General features: G+C 42.7%; 1 protein-coding gene across 1 annotated transcript in view; it reads left to right on the plus strand.

Annotated features, from left to right (window-relative positions):
• LOC109482297 (myomegalin-like) overlaps positions 1 to 26,835 on the plus strand; it is an 81,493-nt gene extending 54,658 nt beyond the window's left edge. Inside the window, exons 26-46 of the mRNA XM_019784981.1 lie at positions 1,257 to 1,304; positions 3,782 to 3,889; positions 4,467 to 4,538; positions 9,759 to 9,880; positions 10,809 to 10,945; positions 11,269 to 12,721; positions 13,641 to 13,827; positions 14,683 to 14,959; positions 15,698 to 15,830; positions 16,395 to 16,580; positions 17,210 to 18,138; positions 18,813 to 18,976; positions 19,717 to 20,096; positions 20,714 to 20,942; positions 21,633 to 21,783; positions 22,875 to 23,045; positions 23,672 to 23,850; positions 24,421 to 24,591; positions 25,186 to 25,275; positions 26,566 to 26,614; positions 26,762 to 26,835. Of these exons, the coding sequence (XP_019640540.1) occupies positions 1,257 to 1,304; positions 3,782 to 3,889; positions 4,467 to 4,538; positions 9,759 to 9,880; positions 10,809 to 10,945; positions 11,269 to 12,721; positions 13,641 to 13,827; positions 14,683 to 14,959; positions 15,698 to 15,830; positions 16,395 to 16,580; positions 17,210 to 18,138; positions 18,813 to 18,976; positions 19,717 to 20,096; positions 20,714 to 20,942; positions 21,633 to 21,783; positions 22,875 to 23,045; positions 23,672 to 23,850; positions 24,421 to 24,591; positions 25,186 to 25,275; positions 26,566 to 26,614; positions 26,762 to 26,835 (5,310 nt within the window). The remainder of the gene's footprint in view (positions 1 to 1,256; positions 1,305 to 3,781; positions 3,890 to 4,466; positions 4,539 to 9,758; positions 9,881 to 10,808; positions 10,946 to 11,268; positions 12,722 to 13,640; positions 13,828 to 14,682; positions 14,960 to 15,697; positions 15,831 to 16,394; positions 16,581 to 17,209; positions 18,139 to 18,812; positions 18,977 to 19,716; positions 20,097 to 20,713; positions 20,943 to 21,632; positions 21,784 to 22,874; positions 23,046 to 23,671; positions 23,851 to 24,420; positions 24,592 to 25,185; positions 25,276 to 26,565; positions 26,615 to 26,761) is intronic.
• Positions 26,836 to 27,704: the final 869 nt, after the last annotated feature.

Raw genomic sequence — 27,704 nt, forward strand, 5'->3', positions numbered from 1 at the left:
CCGGTTCTCCCACCTCATCATCATCCTTTCCCTCCCGGTCATGTTGTCTCTCTGTGTACAAGGGTATACACAGAGATGCTATCCTTTTGCATCGTGACGGTGAGCTCACTACCCTAATTGTGTGTGTTTGTCTGTGAAATAGACGGGAAACATAGTTCTCTTCGGAGCTTGCGAAGAAGAGAAATCTCGTTTCCCGTCGGCTGAACAGACAATCACGTGACCCCTACCCTGATACTAATTATTCCGCCCCTTTACCCTCTGACCCTTCCTCCCTAACCCTCGTAAGGGTCATTCGTGGCTCAACCTTTCTCTGTACGGTCACATTCCCACCCAACCCTCCCATGACTAACCCGAGAACACCTGGATTGTAGAACGTTAGTTATGTTTTCTCATCTCATAAGACATCGTGCTACCTTAGTTCTTACTGACTTATCTAGACTCGTACATTCGTCATGGCACTGTACGTTATCCTCAATGGTACCTGCGACTTAGCGTACGTATCAGTTGTTACATAACCTTCATGTTGTCTCTTCTCTGCAAGATACCTGCCTTGCTAGCGTTCCCAGTCACATTGTGGCCATTTGCTGTACTCAGTATGTTGTGTAGCTGTAACCTCTGATATACTCCAGAATTGTGTTATTGTCGTATTTTGAACCACGTTACTTACGAAGGTCAGTAGTTATTCAGGTGTACCTGTAACGCATCACTTGCTTAGCCAGGATGTTTTCAACCTTGTTCACGTAGATGAGCTTTTGAACTTCGCCGGTTAGAAGTTACTTACAAGTCAGGATGCGTTAAACATCCGCTGGACAGAGCATTGGTTTAACCGACCAGCCCGACTTTGGCTAAACAATTGGCAACCAGGGTAAAATAGGTCGCCAGCTCGCAGCACATGACTTGTTGTTGTTGTATTAGGCTCCTGTATAAGTATGTACATGCTATGAGAGCTACAATGTGTAGAGAGTAATGGTGTTACTGAATTGACGAGCCAATTGCAATAAATGCCCGACCGTACTGAGGTGACGGTGAGCTCACTACCCTAATTGTGTGTGTTTGTCTGTGAAATAGACGGGAAACATAGTTCTCTTCGGAGCTTGCGAAGAAGAGAACCCCCATATTTAGCCTCAGAATAGCTGGAGTTCCTGGTACATACCTCCTGTAGTATTATGTGTTAGGGTTGGGGCCGGACATAGATCTACATGTATGTGTTAAGGTTAGAATAGACAATGGTGTTTACTATCTCCTATGTCTTACAGGCCCTCAACAATGCCCTTAAAGCAGAGAAGCAAGCCAAGCTGGAATTGGTAAGAAATATACATGTATATCTTAGAATAGAATCTTAGAAACGTATTGTACAGTCACTATAGTGCAATTATAGTAAAACACTGTTCTGTTTAGTAGGCAGTGGATGTCAAACAAGGCTAAGGAAAAAAAATGTTGTGTTTCCTGTTTCAGCCTTTAAAAAATTAGAGTTGGTAAGTAGGGATTATACATGTGTATTTTGTTTCTTTTTTTTAATTAGACTGTTGCAATCTCTAGTGATCCAACTTGCGATCCAACTTACACAGTTTAACAAAGTAAAACATGCATGAGATCACTTACATTTGTATATTTTCAATGGCAATATTGGAAAAATTGACTGTACAAGGTTTCATCACTGAGGTGTCAGATCATGGAGCTAGAAAAGGCTGATCACCTTGAAAAAATTATGTCCCTTGCAGGGGTCCACACAAAAAATAGGCTAGGGTTGGCAGTTTTTTCTAGGGTCGGTCAGGAAACAGGAAACACAATATTTTTTTTCCTAGGCCCAAGGATGACATGTCAGTAGTGATTTCTTATGCAGGTGATGGACTATGTTTGGGAGATACCATTTTTGGCTGATATCCAAAATGTCTGTCTGATCTGCACTAACAGATCAATATTGTCATCAACTCTATGCATATGTTACTGTCTAACTCTTGATATCCGTCAACTGTAATGTTTTTAATAGTTTCATACCAAACTTCATTGAATCATAGCAATATAAACTGGTTCACATAATTTTCATGATTTTGCAAAAATAAGTTGTTCATTTTGTATTAAAAAAACTTTTTCTTTCCCCCGTCGATTTTCTTATGCGAATTGTGTTTGTTCAGTTTTTCTAAACATGTTGTCCAGTAAAATCCATTTTTTATCTATTCCTCAGTCACAGAAAATGAGGAAATTTTATTGAATTAGTGTAGGAAAATTGAGGAACATTATTATGAAGACTTTTGGCACAGTGCTATGCTTATGACTCCAGTTGATGTCTTGTGGTTTAAAAGCAGTTCAGAGAAAGATAGTGGAAATTTACATGTACATTACTATGTTTTTGCCCTTGAGAAGTCTGCATGTGTGACCCTCATGGATTTCTGTTTTACTAGTCAGGGCTGGAAATACTGAGTGCATGTGCACCTTAGTGCACCCAAATTTGGAGCTGTGCACCCAATTTTTTTCTGTGGGTGCACTGGTGCACCCAAGTATTTTTGTAGGTATTTTTGTACATATTAAATGTATAATAGTATACAGGATATTCTTGGCATCTAAGTGTCAGAAAAATAGTAAAATCTTTGTTGTTGTACTTGTTTAAGATTTTGAAGTTAGCTCCCATTTCAGATTCAAGCTTAGAAGAGGAGCAGTAAGATCTGTAATTAGGTTTTATTTTATATTGTGCACCCAAAAATTTTTCCGTGCACCCAATTTTTTAGGTTGGGTGCACCAGTGCACCTATTCCCAAAAATTAATTTCGAGCCCTGTAGCACTGTTAAATCATCCCAGTTCTTTCAGGGAACCATATAAGTGTCAAATTTTCCTATGGCAGTGCACTCGGATGACTGAATTATTGATAGTTCATACACCATTAGCAGAATATCCGTCTGCCAACGCCCTGTAATGTCCTTTGGCTTGGTCCATTTTAAGTCTCTGTAGACTCTGTAGCCTTTATCAGGCTGTAGGGGCAGTGGGTTGTTAGTCCATTGTGCGGTGTTAGAATGCAGAGCCCATCCCTCTCCTTCCAATGCCTTTTACCTCCCTAACTGAAGTCAGGTACCCATTTTATAGTCTTTACCAGACTAACTACGCTGGCAATATATAGGAGAATATTTGCCAGGGGAGTTTGTCCGCCTTGTAGGTTTGACTGGCCGCGGAGGGAAAGAAACTACCTCCCCGCGGCTGGACTACCTTGGCCACTTTTCCTCTCTTTTTTGCCGAATTCTACGATCCGTATTCCTGTAGAAAGGCCTTGTGGAGGCTACCCATTTTACACCTGAGTGGAGTGAGGAAAGTCGTGTTGAGTGCCTTTGCCTATAGGACACAACATGTAGCCAGGAATGCCAAGGCAGGGATTGAACCTGTCAATGTTATGTGCTATGGCCTAGCCACTCTAAGCCATTGGATCTAGATTTTTTTTCTTCTATAATGTGCTAATATAAAGTAACAATAGTTTAACTATTTACCTGGGTTGTAACACTACTGGGTAATCATTGGTTTACAGCAACTGCAAGGTTCTAGCTACATGCAGAAGTCCTGGTGGTGGAAAGAAGATGCCAGTGTACTCTTGTTTTGAATGACTGGAGGTTGTTGTCAGTGATCAGGCTTACCACGTTGTCTGGGAGACTGTTCCAAATGTGTACTGCAGTATGTATGAAAGTTCTGCCGGTGGAGTGAGTTCTAGAGACCGGCACAGTGAGGGCATGTTTTCCAGTGGGGATACCAAGCCTTGGAGAAATCCTTGCTTAACATTTCTCTGTTTTTTTTTCATCAGGCCAAAGTACGTAGAAAAGCTCAGGAACAGGAGGAAGACCTGGGCACTAAACAGGAGAACATCGACGCACTTATAGATGCAGTCAGGGCTAAGGACAGTATCATCAAGGTGGGTAAAGTCATGCATGAAATACTGGACATCACTTTATATTTGCGGAAGCAAAATTTCTCACAATGAAATATAACAATTGAAGTTAATTAGACATGCATGGGAGGGCCAGAAACCTGATGGTTTATCTTTGGCCCTTCCCTGATTAAAAGTTACCATTGATACTGAATGCAACAAAATTTAAACAAAGAAGACAAAAATAACAGGAAATTAACAAAAACAATTCGAAGAACTAATGAAACAATACAAATCATCTTTCTGAACAAATAAAGAAGATCAAACTATTTAATCTAGTTATTACAGTTCTACAATCTAGTTAGTTCAGAAGAAGGAAAGTCAGCAAATTATTTGTTTGTGGTAATGATAAATTTGCAGTACAGAAGTGACCATGAATATAAAAGCACCACAAATATAAAGTACTTTTTTGTATACCTGCAACGTTTGTCTGTATTGAAAATTTTAAGCACAGAAATAATACCAGAATTGAATACTGAGTTGCAAAACCCATTGTACAATCATAACGTGAGAATTGTGACCAAAGCTACATGTTTACAAGGTTTTAAATATATTTTTATAGGATCTTGAGAGGAACCAGTTGTCTTCCAGGCAATCCCAGCGAGGGGACCAATCACCGAAGGCCAAGCAACAGGTACTCAGTGGGAGAATCCATTTTTAGCAGGGGGGTATTTCTACTTGATACTTTACCTAAAAGTGGCTGATTTTCTGTATCAGAATCTGTTGAAATCATTTAGTGTATACTAACATAATTCTACCAAGTTGTATAATTCTATCCACCACCACAAAATAATGCAACATCACCCTATATAATGTACATGTACTCCAGGACCTGCAAAACTTCATATAATAATATAACAAGTTACTAGTAGTGCCTGGGGGTACCGCACTAATCTTTCAAATGCCGCTTTTCGAAGTGGCGGATACATGTATATGTAAATGTCAAAGGTATTCACTGAAATTTCAGGGTGGAAAACTTGATTTTCAACCTCAATTTCTGGTTATTCTTTTAATGTACATGTAGTACTAGTAAGTTGAATCAACCCCTTTCCATAGACTTATATCTGTGAGGCAAAAATGTGATGTCTTTGACAGAAAACAGTTGCTTGCTTCTTATAGTAGACTAGCTCTACATGTAGTTATTTATTAGTGGGACCCAAAAATAAAAGGACTCCTCGCGTTGCTTTATTTTGGGCCATCTCAAATGCTTCAAAGTAGGAAATGATGACAAAAATGTGCTAAGAAATGGCAGTAAATGTCAATATCAGACAAAATATTTTCTTTTTGTTTTGCCGTCCTGAAATATCATTGGACGCATTTGATAGAGGTTAACATTTTCTGTAAAGGAAGATATTAAGGCCACACCAATTTAATTTGTTGTTTTTCAGATTCGCCCTTTCCATTTTTTTCTGATTTTCAAAAAGAAAAAATTTTTTGTTCTAAATCACTGGCAAAATGCTCAATGAAAGACATATTTTGGCCCCAACGGTTGAAGAAAGTCTTTCTAGTTGTTAAAGTTTTGCAATGTAACAATGCAATTTTGTTTTATTAAAAGTTCAATATCTATTGTTTTAATTATAAGCCAGCCTGGTATGTTCACTTCATGGCTCATATTGTAACATTCCCGGCTACCATGGGGTGCCTTGGCCTGTTTTTTCCCCTGTTGCTTCATTTTTTTCTTTAAAAAATCCGAGAAACAACAAATTAGATTGGTGTGGCCTAAGAGTGCATTAGAAATACGCATCTACCGGTATTGACTACAAATGTATTTTACAGGCATGTTATGTCATCGCCTAAGTGGATATAGTACAGGTCACAGGTTGATCTATTACAGTCAATGTAAGAGTTATTGATTGACACAGTACTTGAATGGTCGACCAGGTTGATGTTTGTTAAACCCTGTTTGAACAGGGACGACAATATTTACTCAAGCCCAGTCGATAAAAGTCACTTCTGCGCTGGACGGTTTTTCCCTCGGAGCCAAATGCCAAAGCACCGCGTTTGTTGCACGGCAACGCTCAATGAAGTAGTTCGGCCGCTAGATACCACGGATTTGACGCCCTTTTTAGAGGCTTAACCAGAACATTCATACGGTGCTATAAATGTCTCAGGGAAGGGAAGGAACTCTCAAAATAGTCAATGTATCGTTAGTGTCCTTTTCTGCAGCAAAGCAAGGTATTGTTGTTACCCCTTCCCTTGTCAAATTATAGCCTGGTACCATCCAGATTTTCGCTCCGCAACACTCAAAAAAATACATCCGGATTTTCGCTCTGCAACGTTCGAAAAAATACATGTACATCCGGATTTTCGCACAGCAATGTTCAAAAAAGTACATCCAGATTTTCGCTCCGCAAAAGATTTTTTCAAGCATTGCGAAGCGAAAATCCGGATGGTACCCAGGCTAGTCAAATTGTGCTAGGTTTATTTTCCTTTCAGGTGTAACTATTTGTTTTTCATGGCTTAATAGGTCCTCTAGCACTCTTGTTGCAACATTAGAAGGAGAAATTGGGAAAAGATGGCAATCGTACATTTTTTATTGAAAACTACATGTACACATGTAGTAGTAGACTAATGCTTGATCTAAAAACAAGTGCAAATGACATTGACTCCTTACGAATTGGTAATTTAATTACCAATTCCCAGTTGCTTGCATTTGTCAAAGGTGGGTCTTCTTGACAGTAATGGTGTATTATGCACTTGTAACCTGATTTTCAATACGTCAGTCAGTACAAAAATCCAACCAAGCCAGATAATTTGATTAAGTGGGAATATCATGTTTTTGGCTCCTTCCATGAACTAAGGGTAGTGTGCGTACTCCAGTAGTTAGCGACCCTGCATCTGGACCAAGAGGTTGGGAGTGCAAATTAGTGCACATGTCAGTCATGTCAGGAAGGGGTTGCAGTCCTTAATATGGGATGTTAAGCTGTGGTCCACTGTTCTACATGTACATGTGTAACCGAGGTGGTATTCACCGGGTTCTTTTAGGATGCTGCACGGGAGACTAACTACAGGGCTAGCAAGAACACACGCAGGACATAGGCATTGCCGTCACACACGCACGGGAGACGATGGGGTGGGCCAGTCTCTCTCTGTAACCTTCTCGCGAGCTGTCTCAGACTGTCCTCTAGACTATCCTCCCAACCCACCGAACACCCAGCTTTTATTGTCAAACCACAGACTGGACACATATTGCAATGCAGACAGTCGTCTAGCAAGGGAACAACACAATATTTCGCACCCATACGACAGGTCCTTGATGTTCCTATCATCATAGCCTCGAATTAGCATAACCAGATTAACATGCTGGCCACAAAAACTTCAAAGACGATGGCCTCTTACAATATGCATAAAAAGTGTCATTTTCAACCCCTTACACCCACCCCTATTTAAATGCGAGCCGTCCCGGCGAGAGTACAACAGCTTTTTTTTTTTGTACATAAAAACAACAAATTAACTACCGCAAAACATATATGACATACAAAATAAAACAGGATGCAAGCAGTACACATGATACACAATTGCAATTCCTCACCTAGGCATGGAGGATATTGTTTCATAGAATAGATCAAATTAGAAACATAAGATAAGGAGTTCACATATTAATAGAGTTCAGTTTGCTAGGCGTTTACAACTTCCAAAGTTCGTCAGAGTTCAGGTCCGTGGAAACGTCGCTTCACGTCAACGTTCGCCGGCGTCACTTGATCGTCGCAGCTCTCGTCTCCTCCCTAGGACTCGTCTCTCGTCCCTCAGCCTCGTCCCTCAGCGCGCGTCAAGGCTGCTTACCAGGTGGTGGTTCCAAGCTGTGCTCCTCCCCTCCTCCGTGTCGCTGCAAGGGGCACGAACGTCCGGCCGCAGTCGCCCCTCAGTTGCGGTAGCTCTCACCGGTCCTTAGTCGAAGGGTGTCCGGCGAAGATAGCGTCGCTGCAGGGGTCCCCGTTTGGGTGATGACTCGGACGGGCCGCTCTTCCGGGATCGGATGGCGCGGCGGTAATTGACCTCTCCATCGCCAAGCTTCGATGTCCCACGTGGACCTATGCAGGAATTGGGGACGAGAACACACAAACACACACACCCAGCCTGACCGCCATAACTAACAAATAACTCTAACTTCAACGTACGGGAGAACCAACTCCCACAGAACTCTGTCTCAACACCATATTCTCCAACAAGCGACATTAATTCCACCGACCCACACGAACTAAACTAAACAGTGACAAAACTGACAAATAAACTCTCATAGAAACAAAAGGATATAATGCTTTCCTTACAAATCTCGCAAACTAGGCCGACCGAGGCTCGCTCGATACACATCCTACCCTAGGAGCACGTGGATCTCGACTTCCCAGCTCAAACCACGGCAGTCTGAATAGAGCTCCTCACAACCTACTCTACTTGATTCATTATTGTGGAAACATTTTAATCCTCTCACACAAATCAGTGCTCCAGGTGATAAACATTTGCTTTCAAAGACAACAGCCAAATACAACAAACGAAAGACAACAAATTTGGACACAATGCTAACATAAATATAATTCAACCGGCCAAACTGCCAACCTTTTAGATATTCAAAATCCTGGACATACTAACAACTCCTGACTATACAGGGCACCCCTGTTCAAACTTGGGATACAAAACCTCAGACGTCCAGAAAAAGATAAAGATAAACCACTTCTAAACCAACTATCGAATACCGTTACTTAAACATCTGCATACACGACAAGACTTCCAATCCCGGGCGACACAATCTCCTGAAGGACCGTAGCCCAACCCCCGAAGTCTGGGTTTCCCCGGAGATTACGTACCCATAGCAGATTTTCTTCCTACGTAAAACCTACATAATAAGAATCCTGACATCAAACCTAACAACCTCAACTAAACTCTGAGCCAACAAAACTAAGCTTTGGGCGGTCTGACATTGTGCGCATGAAGTTCTCACACCCACCGCATCACACAGGCACACTCATTCGGCCGACTCCTCTGGTTCAGCAGTCCGGCTGGCCGCCCAGGTCTTCTCCCGGTCACGGCCCTGACGCCTCGTGGTCTTGGCTCTCCCGGCCCTGCAGTCCGCACCTCCATCATCAGACTCCCGCCTCTCCGGTGCGGCTCTCCAGCTTCGATCTCGCAGCGTCCTGGTCCCACAGCCGACCTGCTGAGGTCCGATTGTCTCTGGCGTCGGTCCTGCCCTCCCGTGCGCGGCTCCGGCCCTCCTGGTCCTAGCGTGGCTCTGCCCTGCAGCGTCCCCCTAGATGGTGGTTTAAACAGCATCCCATCCTCGTCGCCAAATGTAACCGAGGTGGTATTCACCGGGTTCTTTTAGGATGCTGCACGGGAGACTAACTACAGGGCTAGCAAGAACACACGCAGGACATAGGCATTGCCGTCACACACGCACGGGAGACGATGGGGTGGGCCAGTCTCTCTCTGTAACCTTCTCGCGAGCTGTCTCTGTCTCAGACTGTCCTCTAGACTATCCTCCCAACCCACCGAACACCCAGCTTTTATTGTCAAACCACAGACTGGACACATATTGCAATGCAGACAGTCGTCTAGCAAGGGAACAACACAATATTTCGCACCCATACGACAGGTCCTTGATGTTCCTATCATCATAGCCTCGAATTAGCATAACCAGATTAACATGCTGGCCACAAAAACTTCAAAGACGATGGCCTCTTACAATATGCATAAAAAGTGTCATTTTCAACCCCTTACACATGTATACTTGTTGGAGAGAGCTAGTGGAATTCCCCCGTACAATGAACCTATAAATATTGTACAATAGCATTTGTCTTCTCTGTCACGACCAGTGGGAAATTAGCTTTTCAGTGTAATAGACTTTTTTTTCTTCCCCCAGCTTCAGAGGGGCCTTCAGGACCAGCTAGAGGAGACCAAGAAGTTGAACGAGCTCCTTGACTCAGAGCGGAGAATCTACCAGGACCTCATCAAGTCTTACAGGGATGAGCTGGGAGCCACAAGGTCAGATGGGGTCAAGAATAGCTTATGATTTAGTTACTGTAAGGCCACAGTAAGTAATTTTTATGGATGACATCAGCGCACAGGTTAATTTTCGTCTGATTTTTTGGGGGAAAAAACAAGGAATTTTTTTGCCTTTTGACAGTGGTCACCATGCCGAAAATGGGCAAAGATGTCTGTTGTCATGCCGGAAGGTGGATGGCAGATAACTATGAAGAGAGGAGACAAGAAAAGGCTCTGATTTAATTGTTTCTCACTTTGACGCAGTGATATGTGATGCTGGCTGTGTATATGTGATGTTCCCACTGAATCAAAACCATTTGTACAATGATTGAGTCAAAATTTAAATTGTATCTAGGAACCTTCTTTTTTTTGGCCTGCCTTATTTTTTTTGCCTGCTCGCATTAGATTTGGGGTCTGCAGAGGATGTCATCCATAAAATTTTCTTGCTGTGGCCTAATGATGCTACATTTTTTGTACCTTATACCTATTTTTTTGTACCTATTTTTTTACTCTTGAGTACCAGTTGTGAGGACAGGTCACAACTGGTCTCTTGTTTTCAAGTGTGACTCATACATACTACATCCCAAGACCCCATAGATACAAAGCAAATTCCCTAATTACTACTTTGCTAGTATGTACCATGTGCGTATGTACAAAGGCTTTTGTTTTACATGACATTGTACAGTCATAGTAGAAAATGCAGGGCTTGTCAATGGAGATTTTTTTCAAACAGGAGCCTTTAAAGATCATTATGTTCAGACAAATGTCACGTTTATATAGTTTTGACCTACATTGTAAATGTATAAGCGAAGGCCACACCAATTTAATTTGTTGGTTCACAGGTCATGGTTGTTAGAAGAATGTTCAAAGGGTTGATTTTTAGCAGAGAAATTCTCTTAACGTCTTACTGTCTTGTCTTTTATTACAGAGATTCTCAGAGTCGAGCGTTGGACATCGAGCTAGCAGCCGTTCAGACACTGCGCAGACAGCTGGAAGACTATGTCAGGAGGAACAGTGAGCTACGGGCGGAACTGGAGAGGAACATCAACCAGGCAGCACAGCAAGGTCAGGAAAAAAATGTGGATTGTGTCTCAGATTTCGGATTCTTTTTTTCCTTGTTCTTTTCTTACGTGTCAGCTGAAGTGATCCAATAAATACAAGAAATATCATTAAACAATGTTAAACTAAAATGCATCAGGACCAGAGCTGTCTTCAAGACCTGTCTCTCCATTTGCTTGCAAGGAAGAGACAAATACAAATGTATTTCACCATATTTACTCAATGAAAATTCGCTTTTGAAGGTGTGTGAAGTAATATTTCTGAGGGTTTGAAATTCACATTGAACTGTTTTATGCCCTTGTTAACCCTTTTACTTCTGTTTTACTTAGTGTTGGAGGCAACAGATTCACTACGAGATCGTCCACGAGTCCAGACCTGGAACGCCGCTCTACAGACGAGTATCGACGACCTGAGGCCACAGTTTGAGAAGAACATACAGACCAGTCCGCTCACCCGCTCCACCGACATCGAGATCTCCCTCCCCAGTCCTCTGGACGCACTGAGCGTCTCCGAGTTCTCCACGGCCGAGCTGAAGAGCGAGGTGGCTCGCCTGAGGGGGCAGCTGCGCAGGATGCAGGCGATAAACGATGACTTACAGGCGCGCTTGAACGGCGCCATCAGCGAGCAGGTCCGATCCATCCCACTCGGGGAAAACGTCGCAGAGCAACAGACTCTCCCCAAACTTGCCAAAGAGGTAGAAAGACTAGAAGCCGAGCTAGACGACGCACAGAAAGAAAACCAAGCTTTGCAGGAAGAATTAGAGACTGTAAGAGGAATGACGCCTATAGCGGAGAAGGGGCTTTTGACAGAAGTGCAGCAGCAGCTGGAGGACGCAATAATGCAGCTGGAGAAGAGCGAAGACGACAAGCAGGCGCTAGAGAAGCAGCTGAAGCTGCGATCGCCCAGCCCGTACCAGGCGCAGATCAAACAACTGGAGAACAAAGTCATGGAGCTCATTGAGGAAAACGAACAGCTCATGAAGGAGTCACCTGGAAGCAGGTCAGACGAAGAGGTGGACGCCATGTCGGAGAAGGACCTACGTATGGAGGTTAAAGGTCTTAAAGACCGTCTTAAAGCTTCAGAGAACCTCGTGGACCTGCTCAAGAAACAGCTAGAGATGAATTCCGATCCCGAGAGCGATACTCCGGGATTCAATCCCGAGCTAATCGTGCAGCTTGCAGAGGAGATCGAGAGACTGAAAGGGCAACTTGAACAGGTGCAGGGGAATCGAGGCGACGTACATGTAAGAGACAAGGAGGAAGAATCCTCTGACACCTCCTCTCAACTGCCTCGGAAGAGCAGGCTGCCCGTACTACAGAAGGGAGTGACAACTCACAACGCTAACGCATCCTTGAGACAGCAGATCGAACAGTTAAAGACGTCTGAGAAGGAACTCAAGCTTCTGAACAGAAGACTACAGGAGAAGCTTACGGCCACGGAGGGCACGGTGCGTGCACAAGCGCAGAAACTTAAATCGTACCGAAAAATGCTGGAAGACGCAGGACTGGTCAAGAAGATTCCGCGCAAGGCGCAGAGCGACTCCAACATTCCCTTGAGCCTCCAGAGGTTCCAGAGTCGCTATGCGTCCCAGGAGGGGCTGGACGATTCGCTGCTGTCGCCGGGGATCTCTCCGGCGGCGTCTCCGATGACGCGGTCGCCGGCCACGAGCCTGCTGAGTCTGGAGACCCTGCAGGAGTACGGGAACACGGACAACGTGGACGAGCTGAAACAACAGGTCGCACAGCTCAAACAGAGGCTGGAGAAATCACGACGTATGATCAGGTAGGTGGCAGTCTTCAACACTAGGATATAGTGTAAATAGTGTAATGTAGATTAAACAAGGAATATCACAGACACGTCACAGCACTCGTCTTTCCATCATGTGACAGAAATATTTGCTGCAGTTAGTCATCCTTGAAGGACAAAAATCAATGTGTAAAAGAGATGTCATTAAACAGCTTAGCCTACCTGGACCAGCAAAATCAGTCTCTGCCAACTTGATGACAGTCATTATTCACAGAAATTTTTGTCATTGATATTACATGTATATTGTAATTACATGTATCTACAACTGAGGAGAGATGATAAAACTGCCAAATGTTCCAATAGGAACTGGAATAACCAAGTCATAACCAATAAGACATACAATGTACTTGTGACACTCACGAGTGTAACAAAATATTTCATATACAAATGTACATCTGGCAAATTGATCATGAGGTGACCTCTCTACCCTTTACATACATTTGTACATGATTGTATATATTTAGAGGCATTCCCAAGGGACCCCAACAGCATGACCGATTTCTCAACAAGACTACAATTATAGCAGCTATGACACTGATCCCACAGCTCTGCCAACTTCCATCTACACGTGTACATGTATGTAGAAATGCAGACTGAATTATAACATGCAAATGCCAGTATCTGACAGACATGCAGCTACTCTCTCATTGGTCGAACTGCTAATTACATTAGCCAGCAGTAAAGGTCTATCATTGGCCATGACCTTCAGAGTCAGACACCTAAATGTTTGTCACCCGAGTTGTGTAATCCGATCCTACCCCAGGGGGATGGAGTCTCCGATGCTGTTCTGTCATTGGTTGAAGTGCTAATTACATTAGGTAGCAGTAAAGGTCTATTATTGGCCATGACACCTAAATGTTTGTCACCCAAGTCCCGTAATCCGATCTTACCCCAGGGGGATGCAGTCTCGGATGCGGGGCCGATCGGACGGCCAGCTCACGCCAAACCGCTCGCTTGCACGCTCCTTGGAGACGCTGTCCGAGCCCTCGACCAATCAGGACGCCTTCGAGAAGCTTCGGCAGCAGGTGGAGGATCTGAGACAGCAGCTGAAGGAGAGCAACGACCTGAACAAGACTCTCGCTGTAGGCCATTGTCTCTTTCCATTTGTCATGACGTGCCCATATAAGGAGCTAATGTTGGATATCTGGGTGATAACTGTTAATGTTATTAAATACAACAGTGAAGGGCTAGCCTCTGTGTTGACTAGAAGTAATTGCAAATTGCTGCCAGACAAGTGCAGAAATTAATATTGTGAAGATTGAGGTAAGGCAAATTTCAGTTGCATGTTTTATCTATTTTGACCTTCTATATAATTGCTGCCTAACACTGTAACACTTTGAGAATCGGTAGCCAAGTGGCTAATTCAGTGTGCTAAAGGTTAAAGTAAGGTTAGACTGAATTAGCTGTCATTTGATTATATAAACACAGTCGTGTTGCTTTAAGCGATTGAGAATTGAGAATACATACTGTATATGTAGCTGTTCTAAAGTAGCCATTTCATTATGGAAATTGCTTAAAATCTATTTTCACAACAAAAGCAAGGTTTCATTGCACACAACTCCATTGTAATAGAAAGAAATTGACATGTTGGAAAAATGTGCTAATAGGCCCTCCTACTTTATACTAATAAGCTAGATTAACAATGTTGAAGAAAGAGGAATAAAATAATCTCTTTGTCAGTCAGTCTCAAAAGACTATGAATTAAATGATTGTGCTTTACAAATCAAATTTGAGCTCAAGTTCAAATACATACATGTAAGTCCAGATTCAAGTTCATGAAATAATACATGCAGAAGGTATCAATGATAAAATATGAATAATCAAATAATTATTGATATACATGTAAGTTGAAATGAGAACTGTACATAGTATTGACAACATTGTCAAGTTAGACTTGTTCAAGTTTACAAAATGTCAATGCCTGATGTCCCAAACAGGACCAGCTGTCAGTGTCACCGCAGAAGGACTCCCTGGTGCAGGCGCAGGCCAGGGAGCTGTCACAGCTGCGCAAACAGCTGCGGGACAGCCGGGAGATGTGCCACCTGCTGCGGGCGCGGCTGGAGGAGCTGAGCCGCACGTTGGAGCACTTGCTGTCTGCCAGCGAGGGGGGGGACCCTGAGCTGTTGAACCTGACTCAGCAGGAGGCAGAGGGGGTGATGGCAGAACTGGAGCGGAGCATGCATCTGGCCAGAACACTGAAGGACAGACTGGACGGTAGGTTAACACTAAAACGTAGTTAGTACTAAGTGATCTTGACCATAGCAACACAACGTCATTGTTGAATTTGGCATGCAGGGCTCGAATTATATTGCTTCTTTTTGCTTACTTGCACCGGTGCAAACAACACTCAATATTGCTTGCTCTTGCTCATAGAAAGATTGAGGTATTTTGAAAACAAAATGTTCCTGGTATAGCACAATTTTCTGCTGTGGTACATATGTATGTATGTCCAGCCGTGACATACGTTTGGCTTGGTTACAATGTACATATTGGACATACATGTATGGCTCTAAAGCCACATTGATATCATTAATATTAAACAAACATGATTCTTTTCTTGAATTTGAATTACATGTACATTGTGTAACTACAATGTATAATGAAAGCATGTGTGTATATATGAGAGTTTCTTTAGACTTTTGCATGCCGTACAGCAAGCTAAAAAAACACATGTACTCAATTGCTCAGAGTTGGACTTTGTACATGTACTATGTTTACATGGTATGTCAAGGAATTGTGTGTTTGAGTCAACTTTGACAACACAAACAACTAAGGTCACAGTATGGCTTTTTGAATATACATAATATATACATTATCAAAATGACAACAAATGTGTTGGATGTAGGGATATAACCAGTGGAAGGGCTGTTACATGTACATGTAGAGGCTTGTTGTGATTCTTGAAGTTTTGAAAAGAACATTTTTTTAAATAATATTTTCTTTCCGCCCCAGATAATGCCAGCTCTGCGTCTGATGACTCCTCGCTGCGGAGCCTGAAGGACCAGTACCAGCAGAGTCTGCAGGCCAATCAGGCGCTGCGACTACAGCTGCAGGATCAACTCATGCAGCTGCAGGACAGACCCAGGTACCAGCACATCTCTACTCAAACCGTGTAATTTCAAATTGGGGAAATCTTTTTACATCTCAGATAGAAATATTGTTTTGGGCTGCTCGGGCATATGGGGAGTTTGTATTGTACATTTGTAGCTTGTTCCTGAGCAGAGTGGATTGGAAGCGAGTGGGTGGGGATTGGGTGTCAGTTGATTGACGGGGTTGTGACCCATTATGCCCTCGGTGGTCTAGTAGGATGTGGTATGAAGTTATCAGGCATGTACACTGTATACACACTGTGCACTGCGTAGTCACGATATAAAATATGGTGGATGTAAAATACGTCATACAGTTGTAAGAGTAATAATCCATTCATACTCACTCACTGTCCGGTTTATCGTCTGTTGTTCCCCGTCTTCCAAGGGTTAGACGTTCTATGATGTATTTTAATAGGGTATTTCCCCATGATCATACAATTCAGTTCCAATACATTAACTAAAAACCCAAAACACCTAGAAAATGAATGGCTTTTGTTCATTGCTTTTAATATCAGTGTTGAAGTAATATAATCATGGCATTGTGTCTTTCTCCCTGACAGCCCCACACCCCTGAAGCAGGAGATAGCTGAGCTGAGGTCAGCCCTGGAGGAGCAGCAGGACCAGTACCAGCACCTGAAGCAGGTGAACCAGCAGCTGCAGGGACAGGTGGCTGACGCCCAGCACCTGCGACGCCAGTTGGCTGAAAACCAGCGCACAGCTATGGAGCTGAAGGATGAGTTAGAGAGGTGAAGATGAAAGTTATAATCTACTAAAACGGTCACAAATGACACTGAAGTACAACAGTTTCTGTTTCAGAAGTTTAGTACATCTTTTTGTCATTGATAATGAATGCTGCATTCTACAACTGAGGAGAGATGCTACATGTATATGTGCCCACTGTTTTAATAGAAGCTGGAAGAACTAAGTCTAAGTAAAACATACAATGTACTTGTGACACGTGTTGAACATGGTGCACGTATCTCTGTTCCTCAACAAATATCTGCTATATACTAGTAAATGTACTGACTGTACATCTGGCAAATTGAGCATGTGACCTTACTACATTTTGTACCTTCACATACATGACTATGTTTAGAATCATTCCCAATGGCCCTCAACACAGCATTACCATTTGTCTACAACACTGTCATTTAGAGCAGCTACATGTATTTTTGGGCTTGACCTACAGACACTTAATTCTGTTGAAAAAAATACAACAGTTCTTGACAACATCCAACAAGACGTTTTTACAATATAAATGTATAATTATATATAAGCCCTTATGATATTAGGGAACATCAAACTTTACAAATGGTTTGATGTTCAATATTATGAATTTGACATTTTTGTAATCTTCTATGTCATTTCTGTGTAGAGCAACCAAGGATGCTAAAGAGAAGAACAACATCATCAGCCGCCTGCGGTCCCAGCTACGCAGAACGCGGCCCGTCGGCTCCACCTTCCCGCCGTCAGCCTCGGACCAGGCCAGCACCGGCTGGGACAGCGACCAGTCCAACCAGGAGGCTTCTGACGACCTCAGCGGCACGCACAGGGTCGGCAGCGGCCGCTCAGCCAACCACGGCTCACAGACCGTCAGCGGGAGTGACGACAATCTGGGGGAACAGCCGCGGCAGAGGGCGTATCCTCCCAACGGGGGTGATGAGTACTCCTTGGAACAGCCTGGGCGAAACAATCCCGCTTCGAGCGAGGACAATTTTATGTTTGCTCCCAGGGAGAAAGTTCTCCCTCCCAGCATTCACAGCAGTAAGGACGACATTACCGGGCGCACCCGTCTCCACGACAACAGAGGATACTCCTCCGACGAGGAGTCGACGACCAGCACGAACACCTTCACCTCCGTTTCGCGCCACGAGTCGGACCATCCCGAAGACAGTGAGCAGGACAACGAGAGAGGGATGTATCCGTCGCGCCAACTCCCGTCAAAGTTCTTACAGGCGTCCGCCGGACACGGGTCTACGACGACGGTTTCCAGCAAGTCCACGGGAACGTTCCGGGAGATGGAGCTGCTGCAGAACCGCCTGCGCGCCAGCGACCAGATCAACCGCTCACTGCGCGCCGAGCTGGACACCTACAAGAAGCTACGGGAGAGCACGGAGACGATCAACAGCCACGGGTCGGCCTCCACGACGTCGGGTTTCCATGGCGATGGAAGGGGGCGGGACCTGCTGGAGGAACACCTGGCTGAGCTGCGGGCGTTGAGAGCGAGGCTGGAGGATTCGCTGAGCTCCAACGAGCAGCTGAGACAGGAGTTAGAGGACAAAATCTCCAGCATGAGCAACAGAGGTCAGCTAAAAACGTCTTAGAATATCAATGTCGATTTGACTTCCCTAGAACACATATTTTTGTAGCTCTACCATAAGGGGCCCTATGCTGTATTTTAGGCACCAACATGTGTACATGCTTTTAACCAGCATAGAGGTGTTTCTTTTGGGGGAGAACCAAGTGTGACCCTTCATAATTCTTGAATAAAATTATCATCTGGCTTCAGAATAAAGCTACATGTACATGTACAAATGTATAACAGGGAAAACTTTACTTCACGAAATTTGGCCCTCCAAAAGCAAGCAGATATTGTCTTAGAGGGTTAGGAATTTGGACATTTTCTGGGCAGATATTTAAGACCTTCTACTCAGGTCATTTCTTGGGACTCACAAAGTTTGCCTTCTGTACCTTACTGTGCATGTATGCTGTCAATGTGTACATGTTTACTATGACCTTATTGTAAAATATAGAGCAAAAAGAAAGGAACGTTTTATACAGAAAACTCATAACCTTGAGGGAATCACTCACTCACTATCTTGTTGTCAGTTGTTCCACGTCTCCTGAGGGTTAGACCTGCTTGCATACTATTGCTGAAGGTTGATGGCAGCCTGCCATTTGTCTCTATCCTGTTTGTTGACGTTACGTTACAAATCCTAATACTAGTAATAAACCCTGCTGTGTGATTGGTTCCTCAGGAGGCCAGACCAACATCTACGTCCACAGTAACTCCGGCGTGGACCATCAGGACTTCCCCGATAACGACCTGCACGGCTCGCACATGTCCGACAAACTCTCGCTACTCTCCGATAAAACCACCCAGGTGGACCGCCTGCAGGCTGAACTGGACCAGAAACACCAGGTGAAAATACCAAATTAGTTAATTCCAAAACTTATTTGATTATATCTTAAAGGCACCCAATATGTAATTTCAGGTCTGTAAAACTGGATTTTCAAAGTAAATTTGTTGGCATGTAGTATGTCGTATTTTGTCATGTGAATGTGATATGTAGTAAGTTGAATCAACTCTTCCCCATAGCACATTGCTATTTGTGAGGCTGCTGAAATGCGATGTCGGCAATGGAAAACAGTTGCTTGTGTCATATCATAGACTGGTTCTAGTTATTTATTGGTGGTACCAAAAAATAAAGAGACTCCTCATGTAGCTTGTTTTTGGACTATTTCAAACGCTTCAAGTATGAAAAGATGATGACAATGTGCTAAGTAAAAAAATGGCAGTCTATGCCAATATATCAGACAGATTTCCTCATCCAAAGTGTTTTTTGTTTTGGATGTGTTTAATAATTTGCAAGTTAGGACTTTGCAGTTACAGCTTCTCACATACATTCAGTACAAATGCAGTACTATTGGCTCTCTCAACAAGACTAGTTGATGTAACCACCATTTTTTTTTATCTCAGTAGATATAAAGCTACATGCCTTCATAAAGTCACAAATCTGTCAAAACATGTCAAAAACAGCTACATGTATCATTCCAGTGCTTGATATAGAAATGTGTGGAAAGAGTGGAACGTTACAATGTTTTGGTTGTTTTTTTACTAGTCGCAGTCATTTAATTGATATTCCCTTGTGTTTTCTTCAGATCAATGAGAAACTAAAGGCTGACATGTCCCGGCTGCAAACCCAGCTGACAGAGAAGGACAAGCAGAACCAGCAGGTCCAGGCAGACAACACCCGCCTCCAGACAGACATGTCCAAACTCCAGAAGCAGCTGGCCGAGCGGGACAGGCAGGTGCAGAAGACGCAGGCCGAGTTCACGCAGCTGCAGGCGGACCTGGCGCGGCTGCGGGGACAGCTGCAGACGGACGTGTCGCAGCTGCAGAACCAGCTGGCAGACAGGGAGAAGCAGGAGCAGATCCTGCAGACGGAGGTGGAGAGTCTGGGCGCCGAGCTGGCCAACAGGGACATGGAGAACGACAAGGTGTCCGCGGAACTGAACAAGGCCAAGAAGGAGATCAGCAGGTTTGTTTGTTATGTTTCTTTGTTTGTTTGTTTACACAACGATAGTAAGAAAATAACACAACATAGCTGGCAAACAGGGACATGGAGAACGACAAGGTGTCAGCGGAACTGAACAAGGCCAAGAAAGAGATCAGCAGGTTCGTTTGTTAGTTAGAGTCCGTCAGCTTTAGATACAACGTCGCCAATGTGTTCTTTTCGAACCCCACTCTTGTTGTACATTGTGCATGCATGTTCATAGCTTTATTCTATAATATGAGCACTTTGCAGCTGTAAATGCAGTGGTTTTATGACAATAACACAGCATAGTGCTAAAAAAATGTGCAGGAGGAGGGAGAAAACCTAAGATTGTTTATTTATTTATTTATTGTTTATTTATTTTGCCAGGACAGACTTATTGCCTTCTGGTATTTTATGCTGATAAGACAACTAAATATCCTCCTATATACTAAGTAAACATCGTGTTGATACGCAATGTACATTGTAATTCAATAAAGAGTAATGAATCTCTAGTTGTTCATGAGTTGGGTTTACAGCACCTCCTAGTGAGAGAAACTGGTACTGCAGCCAAATGATGGATTATTGAATTTCCTCAAACCCACATTTCCTCTTCACTGCAGACTGCGGCAGGAGTTGTCCAGACTACAGGACCAGCTGGAAGAACACCAGCAGGTGGCCGACTCCTTGCGGCTGGAGCTCAGGCTGTACGAGAAGCTGTACAAGAAAGCGCAGACAGCTGAGGCAGGTGTGAACGGGTTCAACAGTAGCGACGGTACAGGCGGGAGGGACGCCATGGCCGGTCTGGACCTGTCCGCACTACTGGAGGAGATGCGCAGACTGAGAGAACAGGTAGGGAAAAAAAGTAACGTCGCCAATGTGTTCTTTTTGAACACCACTCTTGTTGTACATTGTGCAGACTGAGAGAACAGGTAGGGAAAAAGTAGTAAGAGTCGGTCAGCTTTAGATGCAACGTCGCCAATGTGTTCTTTTTGAACACCACTCTTGTTGTACATTGTGCAGACTGAGAGAACAGGTAGGGACAAAAAGTTGTAAGAGTCGGTCAGCTTTAGATGCATCGTCGCCATTGTGTTCTTTTTGAACACCACTCTTGTTGTACATCGCGTATGAATGCTCATATAGCTTTATTCTATAATATGAGCACTTTGGCAGCTGTAAATGCAGTAGTTTTATTTTCACAATGACCTCACATTGCAAAATCATAATGCTGCATCTAGTATATGTTTTTGTAAGTTTACTTTACAAAAGTATAATAATTTCAGAATAATTTCAAACGAAATCTTCGAAAACATCATTTTCCCTCCTGCCAAAAATAAAACCACTACAAAGGTTTTTGCAGGCCATAACATGTAGACATTGCATGTAGCAATATCAGAAAAACCCTTATAAAGTACATGTATTAACAAAATATATGATTGTTTTTGGTACAAGTTATATATACATAACTTTGATAAATATTGTTACACTGAAAAACTCGGAAACCAGGTTGTTAAGAATGCATTGAAATCCTCTTTTTCACAGGTGGAGAAGTTACACATCAGTAACAGCGCCCTCCGGCGGAAAGTGAAGGAACTGCTGGGGAAGGAGGAGAGCCCCACAGTCATTAACATCAACCACCACCACGGGCACAGGAGCCCTGCACAGAGGGCACTCTTCCAGGGGGGACAGGGAGGTACGCTTGGCATAATACAGTCTCAACATACCTTTACTGAGAGATGGCAGACTTCACCCCCTTATCTGTACTGCCTTGTACCCTTCCAGTTCCACAGACGAAAGACAGTAGCATTGAGGGTTGTATGGCATTGTGGCACCCGTGTACAGTGGGAATTGCAGAAACACACACATACACATACACACAGACTAGCCAAAAACAATACTTGATGATGATGAAATGGTTTATTGAGGATAAAAACCCTGGCAGCCTTACATAGGCTGAATTGTGGTTCTTTCACAATTCAATCATCTTAGACAACATAATACAGAATTCTTATCACGTAGATTAAAACAGGAATGTACGATCATTCAATATATTAAAATCAATTGGTGACTACATTTTAAAACGTTTTACTTATAGATAAGCTATTTTATATACATGGAGGCCGCACGGAAATTTACATGTTATCATTTAGCAGTCGTACGCAGAAGGGAAAAGTGCTGTTCTGATACCGAGCAGTTCTGCATTTGTACTGAGTAAAAGAGTTTCTGAGAGTTCTGAGGTGAGTATCACCCCGTCTAGGTGGCAACCATTCACGGTACTTCTCAGAGTTCACAAGTGAAGTTGCGAATCTTAGGCACAGTTCCTGTCGTCTAGCGTCAAGACGGCTGAGACCGGTACTTACATGTGTTGAGGCTTACTGATCCCACTGATCCCAAAATGCAAAATTTTTCTTAGACATGCAGCCAGTCTCTCATTGGTCGAACGACTATTTGCCATTCTCTGATTGGTTGAACTGCTAATTGTAATGAAACTGAAACTTTATTCATCAAAACAACATTGCAGGCTGAAACAGCCTGAATTGTGTTGCAAGTCACATGTAATTCCATATTAATAATAACAATTGTAACATTTTAGCGTTAAAAAGATTTAGTGTTAAAAGAAATATCCGATAATGACGTATTGTATAAAATATCGATAACACATTAACAGTCAGGACAGTCAGGATTGATCTATGATTCAACATACATTGTACATGTACTTCAAAATATGCCACAAATTTTAGCTGCATTTCAGATTTAACTGACAGTTTTTTTTCCTGTGCACAGATGCCTCGCCCTCTGACGTTCACCTGTCGGGTCCGTACACGACAGACTCCGCCCACTCCTCACCCGCCAATCATCCGCGCCTGAAGACCAGCCCGCTGACGGGACACCTGGCTCGATACGCCTCGCTCCCTGTCCTGGACAAGGACGACATCGACCTCTTCTCCATGCAAGGTTAGCAGAGAAGGGAATTTCATACATTGTTTATGGGTGCCCTTATTTGTTCAGGGAAGGAAGTATTGTTTTGGGTGGCACTGGTTTAGTATTAGGAGTTTGTATGTATTTTGTCCACAGCAGCAAGAATTGGAAGTGAGTGGGTGGAGATTGGGCTAAGTTGATTGGCAGGGTTGTGATCCAGTGTTCCTTGGGTGGTAGGATATGGTATTGGGCCGCCATGTATTTCCCCTGGGATGATAATACAATACAATACATTCACAGTGTTGTACAATACAGATCCAATACATTCACAGATACAAAAAAAAAACTTCCCAAAAGTGTTAAATCTCTGATTTCTTGTCTTAACTATTGAGTAGGGACAAAAAGTTACATACTTAAGTATTAGTGCAATTTAGAAAGATTGTATTTTTAACTAGATAAGTGGAAACATTAGAACATTGAATCTTCAAGGTACTCACATACTTAAAAGAATGTCATTTGTCCACACTGTTAACACAGCAAATCAGAGATTGCTTTGGGCTGTTTATCAATTTGGGAACCTACAATGTTCATGTGTAAAGAGGTATAGGGAAATGGACATGATAGAAGATAAAACATATGTAATTTCTTCTTCGTTTCTACAGGAGTGTCTCCGCTATCCACGGCTGACATTGACATCCGTTACCGGTACGTGGTGGGGCGGATAGAAGACTACGACGCCCTGAGACACCAGGTGAACGACAGCCGACTGGCCGTACGCGGCGTGCAGTCCCGTGTCAAGGATCGCTTGAAGGCACTAAAGAAGGCACTAGACTCTACACAGGTACTGTATATTCTGTAACAATTATACAATGTAAGTCTACACAGTATTTGCTCTGGTGCACTTGCCATATTCAAGCATGAAAAAGACCTGTATTTTGTAAAACGTAATAGTAGTAATACATGTGTATAAGATTAGAATACACTGAAATAATTTTATGTACACACACTGTACATTCAAACCTACCTATTTTGACCACACAAGGGACTCAAAATACTGGGAGAAAATGTTCACAATATTTGGTTGGTGGGGAAAACAATATAAGGTACCAGCAAAAAGTGTCTGAATGGCTACATGTATGATCGAGGGGTTACTGATTCAATCCCTGGCATTCCTGGCTAGGCCTTGTGTCCTTGGAAAAGGCACTTAACACGACTTTCCTCACTCCACCCAGACGTAAAATGGATAGCTGACTTTGTTTGGGGAGGTAAAAGGCATTGGAAGAAGAGGGATGGGCTCCGCCTTCAAATACCATGCCCTAGACACAGTGGATGAACAGCCCACTGCCCCTACAGCTTCACAAGCCATGTTAAGAGTTTATCCTAACTGATCCCCTTTCCTGTTACTGCCTAGCCCGGGGACCAGAAGCCGCTTGAGGACACCCTGAGTTCCCTCCACCTCCTACATGACCACCTGGAGGAGTGTAGCCGGCTGCTGAAGCTGTTCTGGAAAGCCCGGGACCCAGGCTCTGTTCCCACCTCTACTGGTAGTGGTGGGGATGGCACAGCTATTGTGTTTCTGGAGGTAAGGTTCCAGGCTATAAAACTCCAGAATACTCCATAGAAAGTTTCCAACTCTACTACTTGATAAAGAACAGAGAACTTGATTGTACACAGTATGGTGGCAATTATTTAAAATGAATAATTGAACATAGATTATATGAAAATATAAAACATAACAAAAATGTATTATTGAACATAGCACAAAAAAGAGATATAGAACTAGAAAGATAACATTTGCGAAGCAAATGCATAATGTTTACCTTCGCATATGGTCTGCTCTGTTACTTCTAACTCAAACACATTCATATATACATGTATGATCAGACAGTATACGTAGTCTAAATCTCTCCTGCTATAATTTTGAAACATGATGTAACCCAACACCAGTTACCATGGTGAGAGACAGTCTGGTCAGGTCATTGACCTTATTGGTTTGGTGAAGAAGAGGAAACAGAGCAAAAACAGTATGTTTTCCTTGGGTAGACATGATAAAACTTGACATCCTAATTGCTAATAGTCTATAAAACAATTAGGGATAGGCTAAATACAGAGAGATTTTGAGATCTTTGATTGGTAGGTCTTGTAGTAATGCTTGTAAATCATTTTCCTTCTTCAGAACCAGAACTTGAAAGACGAGATCACCAACCTGAGGAAACGGTTAATGTCTCAGGAGAAGGTCATGAGGTCTGCTCTTCACAAACTGGAGGTGAGTAGGGATGGGGGGTCTGTATCTGTATCTGTATAGCCGGTATAACCGCCCTTCGGCATAACACACCAGCTAGGCAGGCACACGGCGCGGCGGCAGCTGGCTATATTACACCGATCGACTTGTTACACCTAACCCTTGAACATTAACTCTAGACATTGTTTAAAGCTACCTAATGACAATGCCCCTACTGTACTTGGTGACAGCGAGTTCCACTCTGCGATAGTTCTAGGAAAGAATGAATTCTTGAACACCTCAATCCTTGGTTGATAACTCTGGTACTTGAAGGCATGGTTATTATGGGTTCACCACACCACGAAGTGGTGGTGAACCCATATTGCTTTTTCTGATGTTTCTTCTTCTCCTTCTCCTTCTCCTGCCATTTTTTAAATGGATTCAGCTTCTTCATTTTAGGGCCCAAGGTCCTGAAATTTGGTATGGAGGTACAGTGGGCAAATACCCCTAGGCGTTTTTTAAATTATTGTGATACAGGCTTTTAGAATGGTTTTATTTGAGTTTTTTGGCTGTGTTATAGCAAATGTATTACTGTGTTAGTGTGCCTTGTTTACCACGTTTGGGCATTAGTCATCACAATGGAATGCAGGGCATCAACCAATAGGCATGCAGCTTTCCTCTATTCTTCTTGCTGATTGGCTGTTGGGATTTAACTTGATCAACACCTGCACAGAGCATTTCCACCTGCACAGAGCATTTCTTGCTGATTGGCTGTTGGGATTTAACTTGATTAACACCTGCACAGAGCATTTCCATACTGACAGTATGTCTGTATTCAAGTGTTTTGGTAGGTGTTTCAAGCTTTCCTGCTCCAGCATTGGAATGCGGGGCATGGACGTTTTTTTTTATTTTGAAAATCAACAGTTTGCATTATGCAATTAAAAATCCTAACCAATAAAGTAGGGAATAGCTATCCAACTGTTGTTTTAGTTGTATTTTACTTCATATTATAGTTATATCAATGTAAATCATTGTTTTCCCTTGTGTTTCTCATTCTTTCCCTGCCATGTCGTAAAATGTGGTGAACCCATCGCTGTATTTGCTCCAAAGCAAATATTGGCCTTTCTAGTTTCTTCTTCTCTTCTGGACTGGTATTAGTCTAATGATATCCACTAGATTTCTAGCTGTAGGAACTGGTGTGTACATTTTTAAAATGTACTTGCGGGATGGAAAATTTAATATTGTTTTGGGTGGCTCTAATCTATCCCAGGTTTGTATGTTTGGGTTCCAAAGTGAGCAGGTGAAGATGGACTAACATTCAATCTTTTCTTACAGAGAACCAATAGGCTGAAACAGGGCATGGAAGAAGCACTGGTGAAACAATGTGAGCTCAGTTCATTATTGAAACTTTGACAGTATTTTTTGTGTTTCTAATATGTGTAAGTTGGTGTAATGATCATAGACTAACCTGATAAAATGAAATATATCTATGTTCATATTTGATCTTTATTTTTTGTGTCCAATTTTTCAGTGTCTAAAACCCACCATGTCCTACGACAAGCAAGGGGAAATTTGGAGGTAATTATACATTTTTGTAAAGCTTAAAGTGACATACTTCAGGTCCACATTTGATTCTATACAAATTGTACAACATTCATGTTCAGAGCTCTGCTGGCTCAAAACTACGACTTGTAGTTCGATTGGAAGCTTTCCATCATACAACATGGTTAAACATTTGCAACAGTTTGAAAATACTGTAAATGCAGAAACTTTAGCGGTGGATTTATTTTTTGTATATCCATGAATTCATGATACAGCAAATTGTACTAGTACTACCGTAACTGTACAATGTATTAGAGAGTTGTTTCAACTACAAATTTTAAAAAAAACTCCTTTTCACCTACTATGAAATATAACCCCTGCAAAATTAAGTGCATTTACAGTATGGCTTCTGAATCCGTTTATTCTGACTAACCTTTTGTTGGGACGACGTTGCCTTATCTCTCGTTCCCTCCTTCCAGTTCTCCGTGTCTTCGTCCTCTTCTCTCGATCAGTCGCTGACGTCATCCATGGATGACTTCTCTCTCTGACAACCATGTAACCTGTCTCCTTTCTTCTCTCACGCTTTTCTCACCTATCTTTTTACAAATTAGGCCATGTTGATTTCATTAATAAATGGATGACATCCTCTGGGAACCTCAAAACTATTTGCGTGCAAATAAGAAAAAAAGGTTGGCAAAAAAAAAGTTGCCTTCATTATGCCTTCATCTACGTGGTCATGAAGATTGAACAAATGACTAAACATACAGAGTATGCTATGGTGAATAATAGAATCTTTATTTTTATTTCTTCACATGTTCTTCTTTTCCTTTGGAATTGATTTTAGCATTCTATATTTATTTGCAATTTTTGCAGTTGCTTTGTACGATTTACAGTATTGTCGAAAACTTTTTTTTGGAAACGGACAAAAATTC

Source organism: Branchiostoma belcheri, unplaced genomic scaffold (genome assembly GCF_001625305.1).
Source record: "Branchiostoma belcheri isolate BF01 breed outbred unplaced genomic scaffold, Haploidv18h27 scaffold6, whole genome shotgun sequence".
Taxonomy (NCBI): domain Eukaryota; kingdom Metazoa; phylum Chordata; class Leptocardii; order Amphioxiformes; family Branchiostomatidae; genus Branchiostoma; species Branchiostoma belcheri.